At 38.6% G+C, this 26,285-nt stretch overlaps 2 protein-coding genes across 2 annotated transcripts; both read right to left on the bottom strand.

The window, feature by feature from the left end:
• Positions 1-6,214: 6,214 nt before the first annotated feature.
• On the bottom strand, positions 6,215-15,909 carry casp3b (caspase 3, apoptosis-related cysteine peptidase b). Its single transcript, XM_022212802.2, has 7 exons — positions 15,797-15,909; positions 14,334-14,417; positions 12,437-12,600; positions 10,197-10,325; positions 8,184-8,359; positions 7,756-7,876; positions 6,215-6,959 (listed from the first exon to the last, which is right to left on the bottom strand). Exons 2-7 carry the CDS (start codon positions 14,411-14,413, stop codon positions 6,721-6,723), a joined length of 909 nt encoding a protein of 302 aa, XP_022068494.1. The 5' UTR covers positions 14,414-14,417; positions 15,797-15,909; the 3' UTR covers positions 6,215-6,720.
• A 567-nt stretch (positions 15,910-16,476) lies between these two features.
• Positions 16,477-25,953, bottom strand: cenpu (centromere protein U). Its single transcript, XM_022212803.2, has 12 exons — positions 25,841-25,953; positions 24,452-24,539; positions 24,033-24,264; positions 22,209-22,290; positions 22,000-22,083; positions 21,825-21,915; positions 20,068-20,188; positions 19,866-19,944; positions 19,401-19,448; positions 17,940-18,001; positions 17,026-17,182; positions 16,477-16,813 (listed from the first exon to the last, which is right to left on the bottom strand). Exons 2-12 carry the CDS (start codon positions 24,534-24,536, stop codon positions 16,691-16,693), a joined length of 1,164 nt encoding a protein of 387 aa, XP_022068495.1. The 5' UTR covers positions 24,537-24,539; positions 25,841-25,953; the 3' UTR covers positions 16,477-16,690.
• Between the last annotated feature and the right edge of the window lie 332 nt (positions 25,954-26,285).

Genomic DNA, 26,285 nt, shown 5'->3' with positions numbered 1-26,285 from the left:
GTTTGCTCATGAGGAGTGGGCCAAAATACCTGTTGAGAGCTGGAGAACGCTCATTGACAAATACAGAAATCGTTTAATTGCAGTGATTGCCTCAAAAGGTTGTGCAACAAAATATTAAGTTATGGGTACCATCATTTTTGTCCAGCCCTATTTCATTAGTTTGTTTTTTTAAATAATTATGTTAATCAACAATTCAAAAGTGATGGCTGATTTTGATTATTTAATTTTCAATAAATTTTTATTTATTGTTACTTTTGTGAGTTTCAAGTGATTTCAGTGAGAATTGTGGGTTTTTCCTTCTTTAACTGAGGGGTACCAACAATTTTGTCCACGTGTGTACATATACAGACAAACAATCACACTCACATTCACACCTACGGGCAATTTAGAGTAACCAATTAACCTCAGCATATTTTTGGACTGTAGGAGGAAGCCGAAGTACCCAGAGAAAACCCAGGCATGCACAGGGAGAACATGCAAACTCCATGCAGAAAGATCCCAGGCCCACCCCGGGATTCGAACCAGAATCTTCTTGCTGCAAGGCGAAAGTGCTAACCACTACTCCGCTGTGCAGCCCCTTATTATTATTATTATTATTATTATTATTATCTCAAGTAAACAATAAAAAAATGAGTTTTCTGAAAATGGAGTTACCTGTTTTTGCTAATGAACTCTTCATATCAATAAAATGCTTAAATAACATTTTAATCATATTTAAATATCCAGCAATGTCCCTGTAAAGTTCATATAATGTTTTGATGCCAACATTTAGAGGATGTTATCAGGGACACATGATGTTCTGTGATAACAAAACAGGAACAAGCCAGCATTCAAAAAATGTTTTCTCAATGTTATCAGGCACTCTGATAACAGAACGTTCTTAATAAGGTGTTCCTGTACTGTGAGATAAACAAAGGTTTATTGTATTTTGTGCTATACTAGTACTCTATTTTACTGCAAATACTAGCAATTCCGCAGCTTTTTAAAAATCTATCTATCGATCTATTTATCCATAGAACTAAAAAAAACGTGTAGGAACATTAGCAGAAAATACAAAAAAACCCTCATAATATACATAAGTACTGCTGAGAAAGTACAGATTTTTCCATATGTGGTAGTCCAGATATTACACAGATTCATTATATAACATAAAGATACTGCACATATCTATTAATTAAAAATGATGATATTCTACAGATTTTCAACTATTTATACATCACAGTGAAAGCAACAGTCCTAGTGCCACAGTTTTCCATGAATTTTATTATTCAAACTAACAAATTTAAATACTGAGGCCAGTATCCCATGAACACTTTCCTGAATATTTAAATACTGAAAAAACAGAACCTTACAAAAATGGCCAACTTTGCCGGACTGTACTGACAGTACAGCACTAACAACAGGGACTAACCGAATTTAAAAATATACATCAGCACCAAAGAAATGTGAAGATTCCTTGGATCCCCCATGAACAAACCTTGTTCGTATCTATTTTTATTTTTTAGCATTAATCACATCTGTTTTGTGTTTTATACATATATATTGTTGTTTTAGTTATGTACTGGGGCCATCCCCCAGGGTATTTTGAGCATGAAACCCATGCATCATTAGTGTCTTTTCTGCATCAATTTATGCTTTAAATGCTTTTATGTGATGGAAAACACAAAAATCAAGCACAAGGGTCTATTTGGGGCCATCAAATGATGTAAATGTTGAGAGGGGCACATCCCATGCAGATTTGGTTCAACAATACAATAAGCTACTTAATAACAAATTACATTATCAAACTGTATTTATCCTCAAGGTGAAATTTACAGCTGACCTACCAGATAAACTATACAAAGTAGTTAAATCAAGTTTCCCAGCTCTAATAATAAAGTGACAACACTTGAATGATTATAATGATGAAATCTGTCATTCTGTATAAGAAGTATCACTTTTATTTGTGGTATTTTAAGTGTGTTTTGATGCTTTTGCACTTCTATTTAACTTTCAATTAATTACTTATAACAGTGTATTTGTACACTGTGGTATTAGTACAGTCTCATCTGCAGCCAGAGGACAAATTTTATGCCTCTTATCCATCCTCTATATACCGCTTTATCCTCACCAGGGTCGCAGGGGGGTGCTGGAGCCTATCCCAGCTGACTCGGGCGAAGGCAGGGGACACCCTGGACAGGTCACCAGTCTGTCACAGGGCTACATATACAGACGAACAATCACACTTGCATTCACACCTACGGGCAATTTAGAGTCCTCAATTAACCTCAGCATATTTTTGGACTGTAGGAGGAAGCCGGAGTACCCGGAGAAAACCCAGGCATGCACAGGGAGAACATGTAAACTCCATGCAGAAAGATCCCAGGCCCACGCCGGGATTCCAACCAGGGATCTTCTTGCTGCAAGGGGAAAGTGCTAACCACTACTCCACTGACAGCCCTTTTTATGCCTCTTAGTCTTCCTAAATAATAATATTCAGTTAGAATGAATCGGCATTCTGTATTCATCTATTTCCACTGAAATATTCTGTCCTGCCAACACAAAACACTGATGCATTATCAGTCCTGTTGTATTTGAATTTGAAGAGTATGATCTAATATTTTCAGTTCTGTGTTTACCTGAAAATCCTTTGGCTGTTTGCTTTATCATTTCTGTTACTAAATTGTGGCAACACCAGCTCCCATTGTGATTTAAAAATAAAATAAAAGCACAGCTGTTTATGTGTTTGACTTGAACTTCCAGCTCTAGGAAGCTAAAAATACCAGAGCCAAACTATTGCAAACTCTGTACTTTCCCGTCAAATATAGTTCATGCAAACAACTCAGGCAAAGTTCAGGCTAAGAGGAAAAACACTGTGAAAACAAACGCCCACTTTGGAGTGTTTTTGTTGTTTGTTTTTTTTCCCCTTCATCAGATGCATAGACGATCTTTGAGCTGGATTTCATTTTCACTTCCTCTATCTCCCCCCTCCTCCTCCCTCCTCCTCCATCCTCCTCTCTCATCCTCCCCTTTTCTGCTCTGCTGCAGCTGGAAACGAAACCAGAAACTTCACACAAAGCTCGTACGAGAATCAACACAACACCTGCACTTGTGTGGAAAATGCACGTTTTCAGTTTTATTTCCCCACATACTGAAGCGATGCAGTGGCAGTTGTGGGTTCCAACATGAACCAAAGCGCATTTTACAGCGAGGAACCTCATTTAGAAAGTCTTGAGGTTTAAGTTTTATATGAAAACAAGAAATGCAACTGCACTACTATACTGCAAACACATGTATATATATATAAGCTTATGGAAAATGTCCACTTTGAAATTGATTTTAATGCATAATTAGCAGCTTTTCAAACTCTACTATGCACCAAACAAACCAACATTCTTGTAATTTCTGCTACACACTCCCACTTTCAGTTTACACTAAATAGAAAACATATTTTGGAAGATTCAGGAATAGACAACATGATGTTTGAAAAGTTGCCTGTGAGTTACATTCTGCTCACAATTTCCCCTGAAGTCAGGTAAAAACGGTGTCAGCCCTGCATGAAGTCAGTCTTATCTGTTTGTGACACACTGGAGCTCCCTGCAGCAGATAGCAGGGAGGGGTCTGATTAACTAATATGGAAAGTTTCTAAATGAACAGCAAAGACTCCTGCACCAAAAGATGCCAGAGACACATAAGAATAAATAAAGGAAATGCATATAAAGCACTGAATGAATCCAATGTGCAGTGTAGAGATTTTTTAAGATAATTTCAGCTGCCAGCAGTAGTGACAGCCATGGAGGAACCTTATTAGTGTGTGTTTTAGCTGCACAGGATGAGATTGGTGCATCGAGGGTTAAACTGAGCCACAGTTTCAGTTCCTGGAAACCTTTGAAGGACTGCTGATTCATTAAAGGCCCTCAGAGCCACTCTTACCGTTTATCTGGCTTCCTCTAGCGGCAACACACAGCCAGTAAAAGAGCAAACTGTCTGCCCAAACAGTTAATCATTCACACAAACTGTTCTTTTAAATGATATTTCCAACCAAAGTGCACAACAGGGTCAATCATTACCTCTATCAGTCTTTATAAAGGTAATGAATAACGACGAGAACACATTAACATGTTGATGTTTTAGAACCTGGTACAGAAATACAGACTGTTGGGTCTGATCTGGAATTAGATCATCTATTTTAATATTCCAAAATAAAAGATGTATGTTGAAATAACCCACTAGAGACTAAAGCCCAGGTCTCTCAGGAGAAGACTGTGCAACTAAAAACACTTTTTATCACTAGACGAGACAGTTTCTGGCCACTTAATCAGCTATTTCAGTACAGATTGGTATATTCATACAACACACATCCCTTTTAGATTTAGTTTAAATATTGTTCTAAACCTCTGCAGGTTTTAAAGGGTTTAAAGCTTTTGGGAAATGATGATGACATTTAGTGTAAATGTGTAAATTCTGAATCTTTTCCCTGCATTAGTCATATCTGCCTCGTCACCACATTCCACACAATAAACTCAAGACATTTTATCTGCTCCCTGGAAGTGAAATAATGAGGGAATAACACACACCTGGCCATGGAACAGCTGATCAGTGAAATGTCCATATACTTGGTCACTTTGGAGGCCACTTTAATAGGTACACCTGTTCAATTGCATGTGAACAGAAGCAGTGAATCAGCCAGTCACATGGTGGCAACTCTGCATTTATGTGGTCAAGACAACTTGTTGAAGTTCAAACCGAGGATCAGAATGGGGAAGAAAATGGATTTAAGTGACTTTGAACGTGACATGGTGGTTGGTGCCAACAGGCTGGTCTGAGTATTTCAGAAGCTGCTGAGCTACAGGGATTTTCACACACAACCATCTCCAGGGTTTACAGAGAATGGCCTGAAAAAGAGAAAATATCCAGTGAGCTGTGTGGACGAAAATGCTGTAAATGTTGATGTGAGAGGTCACAGGAGAATGGGCAGACTGGTTGGAGATGACAGAAAAGCAATAGTAACTCAAATAACCACTGGTTACAACCAAGGAACGCAGAATACCATCTCTGAACCACAACACATCCAACCTTGAAGATGTTCTACAACAGCAGAAGAAGACCACACCAGGTGTCACTTCTATCAGCTAAGAACAGGAAACTGAGGCTACAATTCACACAGACTCACTAAAATTGGACAACAGAAGACTGGAAAAACATTACCTGGTCTGATGAGTTTCTATTTCAGCTGCAACATTCAGATGATAGGGTGAGAATTTGGTGTAAACATGAAAGCATGGATCCATCCTGCCATGTATCTATGATTCAGGCTGCTGCTGGTGGTGTGATGGTGTGGGACATATTTTATTGTCACACTTTGGGCCTCTTAGTACCAACTGAGCATCTTTTAAATGTCACAGCCTACCTGAGCATTGCTGCTAACCATGTCCATCCCTTTATGACCACAGTGGACCACCTTCTGATGCTACTTCCAACAGGATAATGCTCCATGTCACAAAGCTCAAATCATCTCAAACTGGTTTGTTGAACATGACAATAAGTTCTCTGTACTCCAACAGTCTCCACAGTCACCAGATCTCAATCCAATAGAACCTTTACAATGTGGTGAAACAGGAGATTGGCATCCTGGATCTGTAGCCGACAAATCTGCATCAACCGTGTGATGCCGTCATGTCAATATGGACCAAAATCTCTGAGGAATGTTTCCAACACCTTGTTAAAAGCGTGCTATGAAGAACTGAGGCAGTTCTGAAGGCAAAATGAAGTCCAACCTTTTACTAGCAAGGTGTACCGAATAAAGTGACCAGTGAGTGTATAAAATGTGTCATATTTCCTACACCGGCCTTCACTTAAAGCACATCTTCACTGTTTCATTTAAAATCCACTGTGATGGTGTACAGTGATGGAATGGTGAAAATTGTGTCAGTGTTCAAATATTTATAGACCTGCCTCTGTGTGTGTGTGTTTAGATGCATTCAATCACACACTCCAGTTGACTTTTTAATTAATACACCAATCAAACTCAGGATTTTGAACACAATTAAATGTGCAAATGGCAAACTGTAGTTCACTTAGATCATAGATTGTATAATAAAATCTTTATTATACAGTCTATGACTTAGATCTAATCTGACTGCTAACAAATCAATAGGCTAATCATAAACCACCAGAGCAGGAGAAGCACACCCAGCACACACACATCACAGAATATACACTTATACAGATAAAATGGTTTTAATGAATTATTTATTTCTTATACCTCCAGTATACTTTGTGCATTTATTGCATTCAAAAACTAGTAAACACTAGACCAGTGTTGAGTGTTATAATCATTGTTTGATCCGTAAATGTACAGTACATATTTACCTACTAAAACCTAGAAGTTACATTATTATGAGTGAAGCAGTGTAAAAAGGCATCCCTGAAAATGTCCCAACAACTCTTTGTGTGTTTTCTGTAACACATCATGAAAAGTCAGACCAAAAGTTTCCCTGAAAAACCCACCATTGAAATCATAAAATAACAGACAGTACGCTCACTGATCTGTTCCCTTTTATCCTAATACTGACGGAATTAGTGCTCCTTATGGTCATGTTAAAATGAGCGCTATCCTGCTGTGTATCAAGCATGCAGTTTAAGACTTTAGCATGTGACCAGAGAACAGAAATCAGGAAAAACTGGCATCACCAGCACACCAACTTCTGACTCAGCTTCCCACACGTAGATAAAAGTGGACTAATCTTTATCTAACATGAAGTAAAACTCTTTGGTCAACATTGAGACAATGCAGGGGATTTGCTTCTTGCCACTGAATCCAGGTATGTTGGAAGCAGACTCAAAGTTCAGCGCCACCTTGCGGTTGACTCGGGTCATGAGCTGCATCAGCTCCAGCTTTCCACTGAACTCCTGCAAAACTTCACACAGCGACTGAATGAACCAGGAGCCGTTGCTGGTGTTTCTCCATGAGTAGTAGCCTGTAGGACAATTGAAAGTTAAAAATGACTCTTAGAATCTGAGAAAAGACACAACAAGTTGGAAAAAAAGCCACTGATATTATTCCTCTCAACCTTAAACCCATTTGCAGGCTTGAAAAACATTGTATTGTTTAAAATAAATAAATAAAAACAAAAAAATCACCATAATGAGACCATTAATCACAGCATAACACTATATAAACAGAAAAAATGTACAAATGTTTTACTTTGTGATGGTCCTAATCCTAATCATGTGTGACTTTTGGTTTCATCAATAAAAACAACCAAATCTAGGCCAAAAACAGAGAAAATATGATTATTATTCTCTTTATTCTGCACATCTCATTTAAAAATTTGCCATTTTTAAATTCATTAAAAACGGCAACTCTTTAAACAAATTCAAAGAAATAAAACATTTATTTCTGGCAAATAAATGCCAGAAATAAATGCATTTTATTGCAAAAATGCTTATTTTTTCTGGGACTTTGTGACTGAACTGCAGGTTGTGTTTGCACAAAAGAAAAACTACACAAGTATGGAAACAAATGTTAAACATCTATAATATGTATTTTTCGGTACTGGTAACAGGTTGGGCACTTTCCGGAAAATAAGTAATCACAGACTTAAATTTTTAAAATTACGTTTGGCATTATAACTTTGCTGTACTCCCATAAAACATTTTTGTGTTGTCTCTAGTTGAAATGCTGCAACGAAAATCAGCCCACAGTGACTAAAAAACATAACAGAGGGTTAACTGGACAGAAACTGTTTTACTAAGACTGTTATTACTGGTTACCTGGAGCGGCAGAGTAGGCATACAAGCAGTCTGCCTCCACAGGAATCTTCTCTGATGTTTGCTCTGGGACGCTGTCGGTCTCAAGAAACGCTCCATCATCCAGGGTGCTACCACGACACGCCTTAAGAGCAGGACATGCAGATTTACATATACGAACTGTGAGAGGATAGTCGTGTAGTAGTACATAGTTTAAAGCTTGTACTTTTATCACTAAGATTTCATTCATTGGTTTGAAAAGAAAAAAAATGCAACGCATGTCACAAGCTTGAAAATACACGTTGTTTGTTTTAATCGAGGTTAAAAAATGTGCAACAAAATATTGGCAAGAATTATTCAGAGAACTTAAAGCAAAATAGAAACCGTACAATAAAGTATTTTCACTGAAGCACCCATGGTGAGGAATGCCATGTTGGTGTGTATTAACTGACCTGTATAAAGAAGAGCTTTGGTTTCCCCACCAGAGTCCTACAGCGATTTCCTTTAAAGTACTTTATCATAGTGTCCAACTTTTCACAGCCGTCGGTGCCATAAATCACTCCCTCATCTCCATGGCTGAGCAGCACGCAGACAAATGATGCCTTCTGACTGTGGTCCTCCTCAGACACTGGAGACACAAGAACACAGAGTGAACAAGATGAAGTTAAGTTATATTTTTAACTCCCTGTTTCAGCTGTTGGGCAGAATAGTGTCTTAAATACGGTGCTTAATATGTTAGCAGAAGCATTAGAGACACAAATCTCTCACATCGTAACATTTAATAGCTTTCCTAGCACAAATGACATCACTTATCATTCATGTGTGTGGGAGCTCCCATGACAGATATCAAGAATACAGCTGTAGATATCCATAAAGTGAACAATAAAAGCACTCAGAGAGTAGTACTCCTCCAAGGCTGCTCAGTCGTATCATTTGACGGCTGAAATCTTAAAAAAAACATAAAAAATTGTGGCACAAAACATGGCACCATAGAATGTGTCCATTTAATATAGATGAACCCACAAACAAAATGACCTCATGCTGAGCACAGGCGTGTGTTATGTGAACCGTATGACCTAAATATGTAGCGGGCGGCGGGAATTGATGGGACTCAGAAACACCCCCACAATTTAATTATTCCTTGTATCATTTCCAATGGATAAGTCCTGATAAGTCCACAGTGGATTTCTAGCAGGATCACAGTCATGTGATCATGAGCACGCAGCTGATGTAGTGTTCACTGGTTGTCATGGTTACAGTGATGTTGTGCTGCTATCTCACAATGATACAGAAATCTGTAACAAATCTGTGGATCCAGACTATAAGCTGCATCACTGCCAAAATCTAATAAAAGGTGTCATTTTTGACTTTCCCTGAAAATTTCATCCAAATCTGTTTTTGAGTAATGTTGCGAACAGACAGACAACAAACGTATGCTGATCGTCACATAACTCAGCTGTTCCTTGGTGGAGTATTTACAGCTGAATTCTTAGTTCAAATTCACAGTTTCAGGTCTCTACAGTTTAGTCCTAACAGTCAGAATTCTAGTTCATGATAGCTTTATTTCCCATCCATTCAGGATATCAGCATCATCCTTTTTAGACAGCTTGAATTAAGTCTGAACTGGTCAAAATAATGTTGTGAATATCTTGAGCTAGAATTCTGCCAAGTCAAAATGGAGCGACTTTGAAATATGACATGATGATGCAGATATCTGTGGTAACATCAGAAGCTATGACCAGTGGGAGGCGGAGGTAGAATACTTTTCAAACCTCCTATGTCACTGCAGCTGTAACTGCACTAGAAAAGCTGCTTTAGCTCCATGTCTGAGCCACCTGAGGTTGAAGTTCTAGATGGTCTGTGATGAACAAAGCTCTCGTTCTCCATAGACTACTCACTGATGAGCTTTTTTTTAAATTTTATGGTAGCTTCTTTACCACAGCAGCTGCCATCACTTATGCTGTCAGGTGCTTTATCCGGCTTATTATTTAATGGGAAGTGTTCTACACAACAGCTCTGACCAGTCATAGTGACGCTTAGCTTTTTCTAGGTTTCTGCACCTCTTGTTTTGACGACTCCACACTGAAAGACAGAGATCTCTGTTGTTTTCACGTTATAGATATCTGTACTGTTAATTCTGGACAGCCAAACTCAGCTAATAAATATTAAAAGGATTTGCCATGGGTGTGGTATAGATAACTATTTAACAGAGTCCTGAAAACATCTGTAAAATGTATTAAACTGTTTGTTGACCAGTTTGTGCTGCTGCATTAATGCAGTCTAAATAAATGCAACAAACATAACATGATGACTGATAAAAAAGCATCAGTACTGGGCAGTTTAATTAAATGTTAACCCAAGTGTTAATATTCAGTGTAACCAGGTCATTCATGACAGAGTAGCAGGATGGAGATACTTTTCCTTTCACACAGCAGCAACACTGAATGAGTGAAAATCTCTCTTACCAAGTGACATCAGCTTTTTCATCTGAGACACAGTCTGGTCATTGGTCACTCTGACCTGATAACCCAGAGAAGTAAAGGTCTTGGCAACACAAGCAGCGTCAACATCTGTCCCACTACGATCATTCATGCCTGGAGAGACACACAAACACACAGGATGCAGCACAAAAAGAAATGTCAGCATTTACAATACAGTTGACGGAACAGACAGTGAATGCTCTAAACCAGTGGTTCCCAACCTGTCTGACTTGGAGCACACATACCACAAATAAAACAACTCTGTCCTGTCCTTCAATAAAACCAAATTTAAGGTAACTCTTGATTTATTTGTGTTACTCTGATTTTATCCAGAATGCGGACATCTAATTCTTATAGCCTCACGGCCTCAGAGCAGACAAAGCTGTGCGTCCTAACTCTGATCTCTGGCTCCCAGGTTGGGAACCACTGCTCTAAACTACTGCTTCTAACATTTTGTAATACTGGGCTTTTATTTTTGTAGTCGCAGGAAACACTGTTAACAAGCCTTTAGGGTTTATGTGTTTATGTAACTGTATTAACATGACTTCACCCCACTGCTGCAAAAGGGAAAATCAAGTTTTTGTACATTGGACTTGAGCAATTAATTAAATGTTTCTGCCCATGCAAGTTTGATTGAAAAATCTGGAAAGCATTTATACATCTGATAGACCTCTTTCACAGCATTTTGACTTGTAGGAGAAAAACAGCTGCTAATATAATTACTGGTGGCTCTGTTCTACTTAAGTGTCCTAGTAATAGTCAGACAATGAACCATGAACAGCTGTCCATTTCCACCAGTCTACTCTGCATCGCCCTCACTATAGTTGCTCATCTACACACTGTTTGAATTTTACTACCAGCTATATATGGAGTGTATTTAATACCAGAGCCATACACCATAACAGTAAACTATGAACCAGTTTACATGTTGGCTTGTACTCGTATGTATCATTATGTTACTCTGATCATGCATGTATCCCAGCATGTTTTCTGCATAGCCAGCTCTCCTCCCCTCCACCCCCTCTACCCCCTCTACCTCTTCTGTCCCTCTCAACTCACCGGCCAGCAGCAGATGGGGTATAAACTGGGTTCTACTTAAGGTTTCTTTCTCTTTTTCTTGCCACTGTTGCCTTAGAGCTTGCTCTGGTGGGTCAGGCATATGGGTTCTGTAAAGCGTCTTGAGACAATTTGACCTGTAATTGGCGCTATATAAATAAAATTCAATTCAATTCATTGAACCATATCTGATAAATGGAATTCAAACATTATCCAAATCATTACTTGTCAGTATGTCTTACATCTCAGTCTTTCCACAAAATCGTCAGTCACGCTGACATGAACACACCCGCTCTCCAGCTGGGTGTCACTTAACATGCAAAACAGTAAAAGTAGGACTTTAACACACCTGTGCACACATTAACAACTGCAGTGGAAATTGGTCCGTTTTGTAGCCTAGCCACGCTACACCCATGTTTCTGACGGCACAAGGGTCTAGGGAAGCTCGACAGGGAGGGAGGCGGGCTAAAAGGTTGTCTATCAAATCCCTCTGCAGCAATTGGGTAGGTATACAACCAATCAACGCAACGAATAGGCTGACGTGGTTCCGAGAGCACCGGCGGATTGTGGCTAAGTCCCATTAGCTTCCCAACCAGTGGAGCCGCGGAGCCAACTGGTATATTAAGGATTTGCCATATCCCGTCGGCATAAGTCCAAATACGTCTTTCTTCTCAATGAAACACTTCAGTGCCGTCCTTTGTTTATCTTTCAAGTTGAATTTTAGCTTCAAATCTTTAAGGGCTGTGGCCAAAGCCAAGTCGAAAGATAACTGTTTATTGTGCGCTGGTTGTTTCTATCAGAATCGTCGCGCCTCTGTCGTCACTTCGTTACGCCCTCCTTCTGACTCTACACTTCATGGTGATTGGTCCGGCCAGTTTTAGGAGAATCCAGCCTCGAGCCTTATGGAGGGTAACTAGACCCTCCCTGGCAGAGAATTAAATTCATTGCCGTGGGTTGTCTAGCGCGGCTAGGCTATCAGTTTTGCAAAGTTTGCTGAAACTGCAAAAATGCCCAAGTGCCAGTAGGTGGCTCTGTAAGTGCTTTGTGACTGACTGAACTTATCTGGGAATATACTGTGTGACAACAGCACAATCTGTTCAGCTGCCCATGAGACCAAGCCAACAGGTGTGAGCATGAACTCAGACGAATCACCGGACGGGTGCACTTACCGGTGCTTTTGTGGAAGTTCTTGTTGTTGATGATCAAACAGATTCCGATGCTGGGGTAGTTCATGTTGTAGCGGTACGGGTCAGAACCAGCTGTGCTGCTGCTGCTCTTGGTGGGAGGGGCTGAGTCCGTTTCCTCCGGAGTTCTACCATTTGCTGCATCGCGCCTGGAAAGTGGCACACACAAAAACATGTGAACAGATTGTAATGAAAACCTGACAAACCTGTTCAGCACCAACACACTTAAAGAGAGACTTCTAAAGCTTCATGGTGACTGAAGCTGAAGGTCTGTTTCTGACTGCTCATCTCCCACAGATGTTGTAATGATTGTTGCATCATCTCGTATGGATACTGAGTCACAGAAGGTGGTAGATTTTCCCTTGTGTTGTTTGGAGGTGTCCTGTGGTAACCAACATGTTAGCAGCAGATCCTCTAAGTGCTGGGAGCTGCGAGGCTTTCTAGAACATCACACAGACATCCAATTGGACTGAGATCTGGGGAATTTGGAGGAATTTCATTGTGTTCCTGAACGTTTGTTGCAGTGCAGCAGGAAGAATTATCCTGCTTTAAGAGACCACCAAGGAATACTGCTGCCATGAAGGGAGTTCACGGTCTGCAACAGTGTTTAGATCATTGCTGCGTGGGTCATTCCACCTCAATTCAACAAATTAAAAAATACATTCACACCTGACCATCTCATATTTGTCTGATTTGTTTTTTTTTTGGTGCATATCTATATTAGTAAGTAAAACGAGTGACATTTTTGGTCACAGGTGTCTTAAGGTGGGTTGGGATCATGTTGATTTCTGCATCATATTTTTCGTGGGAATTTGTGTAGGAGTGTTTGAAGTACCATAGTTTGAGAAATAATGTAGCCAGAGTGTTGAACCTGGCAGGCTCATTCTTATGTACATATGGCCTCCAACCCTGGCTACAACCCTGCTTTGATAGAAGAATGAAAAACGGTTTTATGATGGTGTAAATTTGGTTAAATAAATAAATACACTTCAATGTTTCTGTCTACTCTGATCATCCACCAACTATAAAACCTTTATTTTTCACCCTAAGAGGCTGAGTTTTTGAGTTTTTATCCCTTAGATTGAAAAAAATATAGAGCATGGTGACAGAGCCCTACTTTATGGGGAAAAAAAGGTATTAAAACTAGATTTTTTGCATTCATGTCCAATAGTAGGACAATCATTGAGCAGGGATGAAAGGTGAGACCACTATGAAAGTATTCCCACACGGAAAAGTTACATAAAATTGCTACTGGGATGCAAGAAAAATCATGGTTTTCCAACTCTTAGTGCTTCAGATTTCAACAGAAATGCTTTGACCAAATCCACATCATCACATAACTGGTTTGTATTGCTCTATATGGTTGTACCACTGAAGAGTACATGTACTTATCAAGGAGCCTGCAGAATTTTAGGAGTCTAGTTGCATTATTTCTCAAGTGGTGACACTTCAAGCATTGCTCCACTGCTGCCATCTTTCCCCAGAAAAACAACAAACACACACCAGGCCATCCATATGAAGTGGAAACAACAGGATTTGATGCACTGTGTTTTCCAACATCTTTCTATCACAGCAGCATTTTCTGCTATTTGTCTTAAAGTAGCTCTTGTGAGAATCGTCTCCAGTTCCTTCCTCAGACTTCTGGTTGCTACTAACCACTGCATACTAGTAACACCAAATCCTTAGGTTTTCTATTACATTACCTGTAAAAACTGGATGTTAACTTGTTGCCTTGTATCCCCCCCCATCCCATGTGTCATTATGATAAGATAATCCCTGTTATTTCCTCCACCTGACAACTGTTTTCATGCTGTGGCTGACCATGGAGGTTTAAGTTCATAAGATATGGACAGCCAGATAGTGAGCAGTGCACTGTAGTTACTTTTTGGAGAAGAATCGTCTGGCGTCCACGGAGTCCTCGCCACTCTGCACGTCATTATTATCACCACCGGCATCAGCCATTCTCCTGCAGACATGAATGGAAAAGAGATGAAGTAGAAATCAGACAAAAATAAGAAAAGTAAATACAAGGAAAAGGAGGAAAAAGGGGGGACCCTGTTAGCTTTCTCCTTTACAAAACCCAATGACGTTATTTTTACTATTACTATATATCTATCCATACAGATACCTGTTTTTTTCACCCTATTTGTCCTTGCATGTATTTCCAAACACAAAAATATAGTCTCCACTACCCCAAAGATTAAAAAAAAAAATTGTACCTAATTCAGATCATAATCATTTAAAACAATTACTCAGACTGAAAATTTTATTATCAGAATAGTTGATTGTTAATTTAATAGCTGATATGTAACCAATGAAGCAGGTCTAACTGGGTAATCTGACACAGAGATGCCAAGTTACGGAAGTATTTAAACTCAACTTCACCGCCAAAACCACTTTGCCACACTGTCTGTGTACCAAATAAAAGACCACAACAACTACACCTGCACGTCCTGTGGTTTTTTGCACCTGATCACTACTCAGATTTATTGAGTTTTGCATGATTAAGGCCATAGATGGATTAAGGTTGATTTCAGCAGATTTACAAGTCATACATCCCCCTCAATATTTAACACACATGCTGTTCTCCCCCTAATTAAAACACAAAAGATGCAGAGGATGCAGGAATACAGCTGCTAGCACAGAAAGCAGAAACTCACCAGCCACCAGGAAATGTATTACCTGGCATTCAAAAACACCAATTTGATGTGTTCAAACAAAAGCTACACCCATGATATCTTTTATGTTCTGTGTCATATCAAATATCTAAATATGTGCAAAGAAAACTAACAAGTCCTTTGTGGCTGATACTTCGGAACACGCAGTACTTTAACCCATGTTAGATCATAATGAAAACGAAAATGATTCCAACAATTTCCTGATAATGACTCTCTATTTATGTGTCAACTGGAAAATCGGTTAACAACGTATTACTTATTAGGATCTAACCCTCATAAATGCTATTTTCTGTGGAAAACTGTTGTGAAAACTCCAGGAAGCAGCATGAGCTAACCGCATTAAAGGGCTAGCTAAAGTTACACAGGAATATTTTAGCTAGAAGTCACCAGAATACGAGTATATAACATCTTTAATTAATCATATCTGTCGTAAAAAAAAAACAAGACAAGACGTTCTGACAACCTTCAGTAAGTTTTAAACACCGATTAAAGTCATATTTAAACCAGAAGTTGTATTTATCCAGCTCTGTAAGCTAACGTACAAGAGTAGCGAATTAAAACCAACTTTACCTGCCCGGTGTAAACTAACAAACACAAAAGGCTACACTGAACTCACAAGTGTAATTAGCACCATTTTACATATTTCTGCGAACCACAGCAGACCTACCTTTCGATAAGACGGTCGCAGAAACAGGTGTCAACAGGTCTCCTGCCTGAATATTACAAGGAAATGTCACAACGTTCAAAGAACAAGCCTGGAACTTTCAGCCAATCAGGAACGCTATTCCCGAGTGGGCGGGACAAAGTTCCAACTGCCAAAAGCACCTTCAGAGAAGGCTGACGTTGATTGGTTTAGATAACTGTCTGTTAGAATTAAATGCATAATATGAACACATATTAGTGAAAATGACCACTTTATAGACAAATGAGCCACATTTAAGCTACTTGCAGTGAACTGAATTGATTATCCGAATGTTCTAGTAGGAGATTATGGGTCCTTGCATTCATGTGGATGTTACTTTGACACATCACCCACCGAAAATGGCACTCGTAGCTGAGAAAAAGCTTGAGGAACACAACCAAAAGTCCAAAGTGATGACTGAGTTTTCTCAAGCATACATGATGGGATGCACCTCACAACCCACAGGATCCAAAAGAACTACTGCAAGGACACCACTTATCCTGTGTCCTTCATATCAGGTGTGTTTTTGCGACTCACACCGCATCCAGCAGGTGGTTTTAATGTCGTGGCTCAAGCGTGGAAGCTGCACAAAAGTCTTGCTCTTGACTGAAAATATTGATATTCATTCTCCCTGACCCACTTACAAAACATACAAAAAGAAAACATGCTGGTATATTTAGTTTATTTTTATATACATATTATGTTGCATTAACCTAAAAATGATGTGTATCTTACAGTTATGGTGTACAAAACCCAATCCCCAACAAGCAAAGCTTCCAGCTTATTTTTCACAGCAGCTTTAATGCTGTTGATAATATTTATTCTAGAAGAGGTTTAAAGTTTATACATGTTTGTGTGTGGGATACACATCATCCCACATTATTTCTCAGTTGTGTTTCGCTTCTGTCTTGAATTCGGTCCGTTGTTGACTCCTCTGTCTCCCTCTGCTGCATGCATAAGTTTCGCCTCCAACAGCAGAGCCGGTAAGCTGGACGCACCGTACTGGAAAAAAGACAAAGGTATGTTAGCACGAGGGTTTAAGTTAAATTTAACATGCAAAGAAGGATTCATTTTCACTAAAACACTAGGAAGACAAAGGCAGTGTGTACTTCTGAAACTGTAACCTGAGACCAAAATGCACAAATAGTCAAAGAGTATTCAATCCGTCATGTATTTCTGAAGTGGACAGTCACATCAGTTCAGTGTGTTTGTACCGTCTCTTTCTGTCTGGGGTGTTTGCGTCGGTGTTCTAGATACTGTCTGTTGAGTTCTCTGATGTCATGGAGGAAGGCACGGCCTCGTCTCAGATCAGCCAGTCTGAGTTCAAGTTCAGCTTTCTCCTTCTGCAGCAAAAACACCTGCCTCTCTGCCCTGTTGACCAAACACACACACACAATGTAGAAGGTGTCTATTATCATATGTACAATGTCAAAAAAGAGAAAGTTTTACTCTTATTTATGCTGTGATAGTCTGAACAGTTTAACAGACAGACTGTTGTGTAAATAGTACATTTAGCTGAGAGCATCAGGGATGTTTTGATTATTTACAATGCATTCTTTTAATTTATAGACAGTAAACACTACTAATAATCTGTGTTTGTTAGGGATGTCTGATATTGTTTTTTTTGCCGATAACTGATATTCCAATATTGTCCAACTCTCAATTTCTGATTCCAGTATCAAATGATACCAATACTAATGCTGATATAAGCGGGCTATTTAACTACTTTTAGGTAACATCACATATCTCCTGTTGTGGAATTAACACATCATGCCTGATTTTTTTGTGCTGCATTCTCAAATGCAACAAGGCTTTCCAAATGTAAACATTGTCTGTGCAAAATAAGAAAACTACTTCAACTTAAGTTATGAAAAAAATGCCATATCTATGCCTTTTTTAAAAAAAAATTGTCTCAAACAACAGCTCACACTCTCTCTCTCCCTCCCTCTATGAGTCCAATAAATGTCGGCAAAATCCAGGCATTCTTTTATCGGTTTTCATGATACGCAAAAACCCATGACGACACTGACCGATATTACATTTTTATGCCAATATCGGAGGGCCAATACTATCAGACATCCCTTGTTTTTCAAGATAGAAGATAACTTGTGTCTGTGTTGCTTCTCACCTCATCAGCTCATGCTTGGCGTGCAGTAGTTTCTGTGTTTTTGTACGAATCGCAGAACCCACCTGATTCACACAGACACACAAAACAATGAACACAACAAATCATCAGCGCTGACATCAACAATATTTAAAACAAGACTAAGAATCTACAGCTAAACCAGCTGCTCTGTGAGGCTTTCCAGGAACTGGAGGTTTCTGCATTTAGCTAAATGCTAGCATGGTGATGTTTACCAGCTACTGTATGCTTCCATGTTACATGTTGTAGATCGAGCTAATGCTAATGACACTACTTAAGGAACAAAAACAATCCGATATCAGCTGATCAAACTGACTTATAATGTTAGTTATACTGAAAAGGGTAAATCATAGGGTCAATGCTGAAATGTAGTAAACAACTTTCCAGGATTGTATTTCACAAACAAGGCAATGACTCACTATGAAGACACCACTTTACTCCGCACCACTGTCTGCTCAGCTATGATACATGCTCTGCTACATGTGCTGCTCTGTTGGGCAAATTATACAACACCACTTCTAAGTCACTCCAAGCATCTTTTTCTGCAATACCTTCTGTTAAAAAAAGCTTTCACATTGGCGCATATTGGACAGCACACACTGATCCTCATATATCTGTGCTCTAGTCGTAGTTTAGCCTTTTAGCTCACTTTTATTTGTTAATTAACTTTAATCACTAAGTACAGCTGTGGCTAGTGGTGAAGTCAGAAGAAATTCATACTTTTTTGCGCTAAACCTTAACCCTTTAAGCTGCAGTCAATTCCAGCCGTTTTCAGTACAAAAAAATCGCTAATATTCTATTTTTAAATTAAAAAAATTACGAAAAATACGGGGAATATTGGACGGGCATCGCGAGGTGCATTTCCTTGAAAACGACCGATTCGGGGATTTTATACCGACTTCAGGACATGTTTTGGACAAAATAGTTTACTGGCTTGTGTCATCTGGATGTAAAAGGTTGGATTATGGCCGTTTTTTGTGGAATCTTTTTTTCTGTGTGTAATAATGAACCCGGAAATGTGAGTCACGCTGTGTGCGTTGAAGCCGTGTATAGAGAACGGATGGATGAATATTCGTTTTTGTCGGACAAATGTGTTTTTCTCACCCGCTGTGGTAATCGCATCTGAAAGTGGTTTATACCGGCGGATTCATGAGAATCTAAGCTTTCCATCGGCGTATAGTGTTTGTATAAGCGCGTCTGCAGCCGTCGGACATTCTTGAAATTCCTATGCAAATTAGTAGGTGTACCGCCGGCGGTACACTGAAGCTTGTCTTTCCAAGAGCTGTTGAGACATTTATTACTGTGGCACAAGAATGAAAATCAAGGGATCACCAGGATTCATCAATAGCATCTGTGCTGTGGTTTGTTTGAATGTTTCACTCTTGTCCAAAGCCAATCAGAACTCCCATCCTTAGAGCCACATGACTTGCTGGCATCCATGGTTACCTTTGCATTTTCTCTTTTGAGGACCCGTAACTCCTTACAAGAAGAGATCTAGAAAAAAAATACATGTGATGAGAATTCTGACATTAATATCTCTGTTTAGTTTGATAACACTAAACATGTAATTTTACATTTTTGGTCTGACAGCTTGGTTATAGATTATCAATCAAATCCTGTCATTCTGAACTATAAAAGACATTGCTCACAGAAATGCACATTTTCCTCAAGGTAACCACACTTATTTCAGAGCTATTGTAATTTTTTTGTATGTGTCAGTCAAATGTTTACGGTTGAACAACTGGTTCAAATTTCAGATAGACACTAACATGCAGACACACTGCATGACAAGGTGGCAGGCGACTTAACCAGCTTCTTTGGTTAACAAAAATAAATGTAAACCTGTAAATGTCAGCTTGAAACATCCTGATTACAACACAGAGTCTGTTCTTTTGCTTGGCAATCTCTGACCTTTTCCAATAGTTGGTCCTTGACACTGTTAGAGAAAGAATCAATGGACTTTTTGACTGCTTTAGACTCCACAGTGTCTCTGAAAACAAACACACACGAACACAAAGAGTGCATCTCTGCAAATACAATGATAAAAACTGAGAGTATGAGAAAATACTATTAAATTAAAGAATTCTTAGAGATATTATGTGTTTAGATTTACCTGTACTGGTCACAAAAATCCAGGAAGTTATCCAGCACCACGTCCAGATCTGTACCTCCCTGATGCCTCTTCCTCTTCTGTTTATCTCTGTCGGCTTTTTCAGCTTCCCCTGATGCACTGCCTTCAGGTGAAAAGAGTAGATTTACATGGCTCACACATCAGTAGGACTAGAAGACAACATTTTTAGACCTCGTGAATGCCAAATTGTAATAAGAAATGACTGCTGACCTATATAATATTCTCAAAATTTCCAGAAACCAGCTAACACTTAAAAACCTTCCACTGTACTCAGAATGACAGGTTTGATTCATAGATGGTATTTTGTGCTTTAAAATGAAACAGTAAAGACAAGACAACCTGAGGAGGCCCGCTTTGCAAAGAAGCTATGAACACTCCCACTCATAATGAGGAAATGTGAACTCAACCTTTAAAGAAATGAGCTTTGTGGCAAAGCAATACATGAAAAGATCAATATTACACACAAGTCTGTCTGTGCTACAGCCAGGAGACAGGTCACTTCTCAGCATAGAGACTGGAGATGTGGGAAAAATCTGAGGTAGTATTCATTATTTTGAGATTCAAGGGCAAAATATCAGAAGTTCCAAATTATTTTAAGGTGGGTCTGTCTTGTTTCTGTCTCTACCCGACGGAGAAGGTCTTCTGCTTTACTGCACTGGAAAAAATGTCCACAACAAGAAAAAAAAACTTATTTACAGCACCAAAAAATATTGTTTCCTTGTCTGAAAAAAACAAACAAAATTTCAGCAAAAAATTCCCCAAATTTATAAAAAAATGTGCAAAATCGTCAGGAAGAAAATTCCTTAAAAGCTTCCCTTAAAAGTTTTGTTTAAAAAAATCCATAAATTTGGCAAAAACAAAAATTAAAAAATCTAAAAAATTATAAATATTTTCAAAAAGTTAATGAAATCTTCCAAAAAAATCCTAAAAATATCTAAAGTAATTTCATATTTATCAGTAAAATTTCTAATATTTTCTTTAAGAACATTCAGAAAAAAATCAAACAAAATCCATTGAAATTGGATTTTGGTGGATTTTTCTCTGAATGTTCTTAAAGAAACATTTTTTTTCCACCAAAAAATGTTCAAAAATTTCCCCAAAAAATGTTGAAAATGTGGTAGCTTTACTGTGAAAATACATATTTTTTTCCACATTTTTAAACTTTAAAATGGGTCTATTTGACCCGCAGGACGACACGAAGTTTAAAACAAGATAATTTCAAGATTGTTTGACTAAACAAGATATTTAAGATGCATTGTCTTGAAACAAGTAATAATAATAATTAAACTATAACAGTTTCTTACTGTTTTTTGAGAGCATTTCTCCTCTTTTCAGATACCATTTCAAAATATTGAGTTTCTTATTATTTCATGGTAATAAAACATTATTTTAAAATGCTCTGGCAATATTTAGAGAAAGTGTTTCATTAATGCGAGGTGTCTCATTATAATGGTGTTTATATGAGGTCATTATCAGGATTTATTTAAATCACAGTGGTGGAAACAGGTTGAAATAAGCTGACAACCTTATGGAGATAAGAGTCACGATAGCTGGCTGTTTGAAGTCTTTGTGATAAGCTAACGGTCTCCAGCTTTATAATGACATTAAATCTGCATCAATTTACTCATCTAACCATGACCTTCAAATCTGAGCTTGTATTTTGTAATGTAATAAACAGTGATGCTTAATATTTTACCTTCTCCAGAGGTCACAAGTGACACCGGCCTCTTTCCTCTTACCTGATGAAGACTTTCTGGGTTTGGAGCTGCTCAGTGAAGGCTTTCTAGTTGTGCCCAAACTATACATCCTGGGCTTCTTAGGACTTGGGTTCTGAATAAAGGTGAGGGAAAGATGACACATCAGACTGTAGACTATATTCTGCTTTGGCTGCTGACTATTTAAGTTCGTCCATACCCAGCTGGTGTCGCTGTCCAACTCCTCATCAGAGGACAGGAGTCTCCTACGGCCCTGCTGGACGCTGCCAGAGTCTGATTCCTCCTGGAAGAAAACACATTTCTCTGCATATGTAACTAACACTTTTTCCAGTGCTATAATCAGGACCTTATTACCAAAATGATGTTGTCCTATAGACACAACCATTGCTGATGTATTCACTTCCTCACCTGTAATTGGTTGTCGCTGTGCTGTCCACTTCCTGATTCACTCTTTCTCTTCTGGTCCTTCATCTGTTGATTTTTCACTGGTCTGGTGAGACACAGAGACACATTATTAAACTGACGGATTTAAGAACAGATAGATCGATGCAGACGACTGACACAGAGCATAATGTTTTACCCTTTTTCTGTGATCAGACACGCAATTTTGTCAAAATTATACCTGACAAAATTGCGTGTCTGATCACAGAAAAAAAGATTAAAACATTGTAGTAACTTTAGACACTATGAACTTCATTGGATTGACACAGAGTATAGAAGTGTTTCATCTGGATATTAACAAACAGAAATGATAAATGCAAGGTAATACTACCACGTCAGTCACATTATTATGTGTCAGATTCACATCATAAAACAGCAGCATCAGTAGGGAAAGTAACCGTAAAAATTCATTCCTTAGTCATTACCTGGGTCAGTATATAATTGGATGACTTTTTGTATCAGAGTTGACATTATTGCTGTTTTCAGGCCTAAAATCAACATGGCCGCCTGTAACCAAACACCACATGACATTTTTACAGAAAGATTCTTCTAAATATTATCTATACAACTGAGTAAACTTGAAAGTTATTTGTAAAGATATTGTGGTAAACCTGTTGACATGATAAATCCACACTTGACTCACACTATTTTTTAGTAAATAACTCAGAAAGCCTTGGAGTCTTGCCAGTCTCTTTTTCAGGAGGAAATGACATCATGTAGAGCAGGTCATGTGATCTGGAACACACTTCCTTCAGAGATGCTTTTGTAATGGATAACTTGGTTGAAAGTGATTTCTCAGACAGATATAATTTGTAGTTTTCCATGTAAAATTTGATATACTGCCAAAAAAGAAATATCTGTCATGATTATCTCAACTTAATAAAAAGAACACAATCAAAACTATCTTTGAATAAACTCATTTTATTATTTTTAGCTAATTAGAAGGTGGTTGTTATTAAATTCATACTGTTACTTAGGGGCCGTTTACACGAGGACGCTTGCAGGTAAAAATGTCAAAATATTTCAACGAAACACCCTATTGTTTATACGAGGACGGTGTTTTGGGGGCTTGAAAACGCAAAAATTTGAAACCGGCCTCCAGAGTGGAAAAGTAGAAAACGCTCCGCCGTTACGTTTCCGTCTAAACAGCAAAACGCAAAACTTTGCCGAGATCTGACCACGTCGCGTACGTGATTACGTCACATACGTGCGCCGATGCTTTGGTTTACCGGCCGGTACAAGGACGTAAACAAAGATGTGTCATTATTTCCATCCTTCGTACCTTCAAGCAACTCTGGCAGCTCTATGTACACTACAGGAGTCGTACCAACAAACGTACGGAATCTGTACAGATTCCATTCATGAACATTTACCGCGGCAGAGATCCAAAAAGGGAGATAGTACGCATGTGCGTAGACATGGCGGAGTTTTATCACAGCGCCACCCAGCTGCCTGGCATGCATATCCAATCGAATTCCACACACTATAGAGTCACCGTATATACGCAGATTTCCTTCAAAACCGCTCGTCTAAACGTGAAATGACAAGACGCCACTTTTGTGTTTTCTGTTAAGATGGTCCTCATGTAAACGGCCCCTCAGTTGACATTTCAGTGATATCCAGTCATTTTTTATTAATAATTGACTGTTTCTATAATAAATTATTATGGAATTTGTAAAGAAATGATCATAATGGACATAAAAACATATATATCCTTTTTACTTTTAATAAAAATGTATGCAAGATATATCCCATGGACTTCAAAGGTCCGTCAATTACATATTGACCCACCTGGTTTTGACCATCTCTCCAGCACTTTTCCTCTTTTTCTTTTTCTGCTCCTCGTCTTTCTCATTCTCTCCACCCTCCTCTGTCCTCTTCTTCTTCACAGCAGCCCGTTGTTGTTTGTTCGTAGTCTTCAGTGTCTTTGGAATGTCTTCTCTTCCTGCTCCTCCTTTGTCTGTCTCTTCTTTCTCTACATCATTCAAATCTTCTTCCACGGCGGTGCTGTGCAGAGGGTTACCTGGACAAAATAAAAATAAAAAGTTCTCTGGTCAGAAAAAATTGACAATCTGCTCAACTCTGGAAGCAGAAGCAGAATAAGCAAATACACAATAGGCATATTTAAAATACATATTTAAACTACAGTACATTTTAAAAACTCGTGAAGACAGGAAGACACTGACATGGACAATAATATAAAGACTTACCATCATGTAGCTGCAGTCCCTGCAGGAAGCTCGCTTTGTCTATAGTAGACAGGTCAGGAGAATCCATTGGATCAACAGATGACATTTTCTTGATTTGAACACAACAGAGAGGAATAAAATTATTAACTTAAAGTCAGTCAATGCTGCTTTGCAACAAGGCATAGAAAACATGTCCATGTCGCAATTATAAAAACAAAACACACAGTTGACAACAAGATGGCCTATTTATCTAATCATACATCTCTGACAAATTCACTGGAGTCTCCTCTGCTGGTGCTGTGAGTTAATTGACTCTTCTGTCCTTTTAGACTCTACACGAATAAAAGGACAGACATTTTTCAATATTTGCCACCACCTTCACCACCAAAAGTTAAAATTAAAAATAAAAGCCCCTGTCCAGTTGTTCATTTAACCCCTAAAATCTCACCTTTGTGTATCAAAGTTACTTTTTTGGTTGTTTTCTCAATGAAAATAATCCCATCCTGCCTTGAAATGGCTCAAACGTAACTCTACAGTGTTGATTCCTCTAAAATGTGCAGGTCTATGTAGTCGCTACCTCTCTCTCCACCCATCCCTCTTCACTTAATGCAGCTCGAGCACACCAGCTCACCTACACCTCTGCTCAAACACTGTAATACTACACTACGCAACACAATGGCAAGGGGTAATATTGGAGTACTTTTGGTAAGCATGTTCAAACTAGAAACTTATTCCAAACAATAATGATGCAGGAAGTCAGACCTTGCAAGTTCTCATAACTGATTAATTTATTTGGTTATATATGAAAAGTCTGAATTCATGTTTTTGTCACTGGTGCACTGCAGTTTCAAAGTGGAAATGCTGTCATAGCACTGACTGCTTATTTCACTCATGATGCGTTTTCTTGCATGTAAAAACACAATATGGACATGTTTAGGAGGTTAAAAAAAACTTGATTTCCACCGGAGAGGATCTTAAACCCCTCTGGATCCTGGACTCTTGAGGATTCCCTCTCATTGAGGAGACACTGCTGTAAATCTGTGTTGTACCTTTAAGCTTCCTTGGCTAACAGTCACTCCAAACTCCATTCAATAAAACAACATTTCTGGGTGTCGGTCTTCAAAGTAAGATGAACCGCATAACTAACTTTAAAAAAAAACCTTTTTTGTGCTATTTGGTGAGCATGTATTACTATCAGACGACACTTAGGACAAATAACGTGTTTACTTATTATCATGTGAGACTGCTTCTCTCACATATTTTGTAAACAGCAACACAAGCAGGAAACGTTAGCTCGGCAAATGTTTTAAAAATGTGTAAGTTTACCAAGATAAGACAAAACGCCCTGTCTACATATTGATATGGTTTCGATTTTTGAAAAGTTTACAGAGTATAATTGATATTTCTTGCCTTATTAGAAGCAACGGAGGCTTAAATAACAGCTCTTTCGCTTTTATCTGTCCAAACAGCTTCCCGCAAAATAGTTCAACTCCCGGACTGTACCATTCCACAAACACGGGGGTGACAAGGGATAACAAAAAATAAGCTATTGCTCAAAAGTGAAAGTTAATGTTATCAAAATTACAGTAAATGACACTTATTGTACGATGATATAGTTTGGACACACATCCCGGAAAATAAAAACGTCTGCAGTGAACGTTTAAGAAAATATCCCCCTCCAACGGATTAGCTTAAATTTCTGTCCTACGGAGAGCGGAACAGTTCAAAGTTTGTGATTGTCAAAGCAGGTTTGTTTCGGCAAGACAAAGTAAAAAGATTGTATTTTTTTATGTGAGCGCTGTAGTAGAAAAAATAAAACTTGATGATTGATTTCAGGCTTAATTAAAAGAAAATC

Source organism: Acanthochromis polyacanthus, chromosome 10 (genome assembly GCF_021347895.1).
Source record: "Acanthochromis polyacanthus isolate Apoly-LR-REF ecotype Palm Island chromosome 10, KAUST_Apoly_ChrSc, whole genome shotgun sequence".
In the NCBI taxonomy this organism is placed as follows: Eukaryota; Metazoa; Chordata; class Actinopteri; family Pomacentridae; genus Acanthochromis; species Acanthochromis polyacanthus.
Note: the sequence above shows the minus strand (reverse complement) of the source record. Positions and strands in the feature narration are given on the sequence as shown.

Bases quoted from the DNA above. Each gene is read 5' to 3' on its own strand.
- casp3b (XM_022212802.2), bottom strand. From the start codon at position 14,413: ATGGCTGATGCCGGTGGTGATAATAATGACGTGCAGAGTGGCGAGGAC. The intron at 10,326-12,436 runs GTAAGTGCACCC...GTGTCTCTCCAG, and splicing joins GAACTTCCACAAAAGCACCG to GCATGAATGATCGTAGTGGG. The intron at 7,877-8,183 runs GTCAGTTAATAC...CCTGCTCTTAAG, and splicing joins CAAAGCTCTTCTTTATACAG to GCGTGTCGTGGTAGCACCCT.
- cenpu (XM_022212803.2), bottom strand. From the start codon at position 24,536: ATGTCATCTGTTGATCCAATGGATTCTCCTGACCTGTCTACTATAGAC. The intron at 22,291-24,032 runs GTGGGTCAATAT...GTGTCTCACCAG, and splicing joins GGAGAGATGGTCAAAACCAG to ACCAGTGAAAAATCAACAGA. The intron at 20,189-21,824 runs GTAAGAGGAAAG...TTTCACCTGAAG, and splicing joins ACCCAGAAAGTCTTCATCAG to GCAGTGCATCAGGGGAAGCT.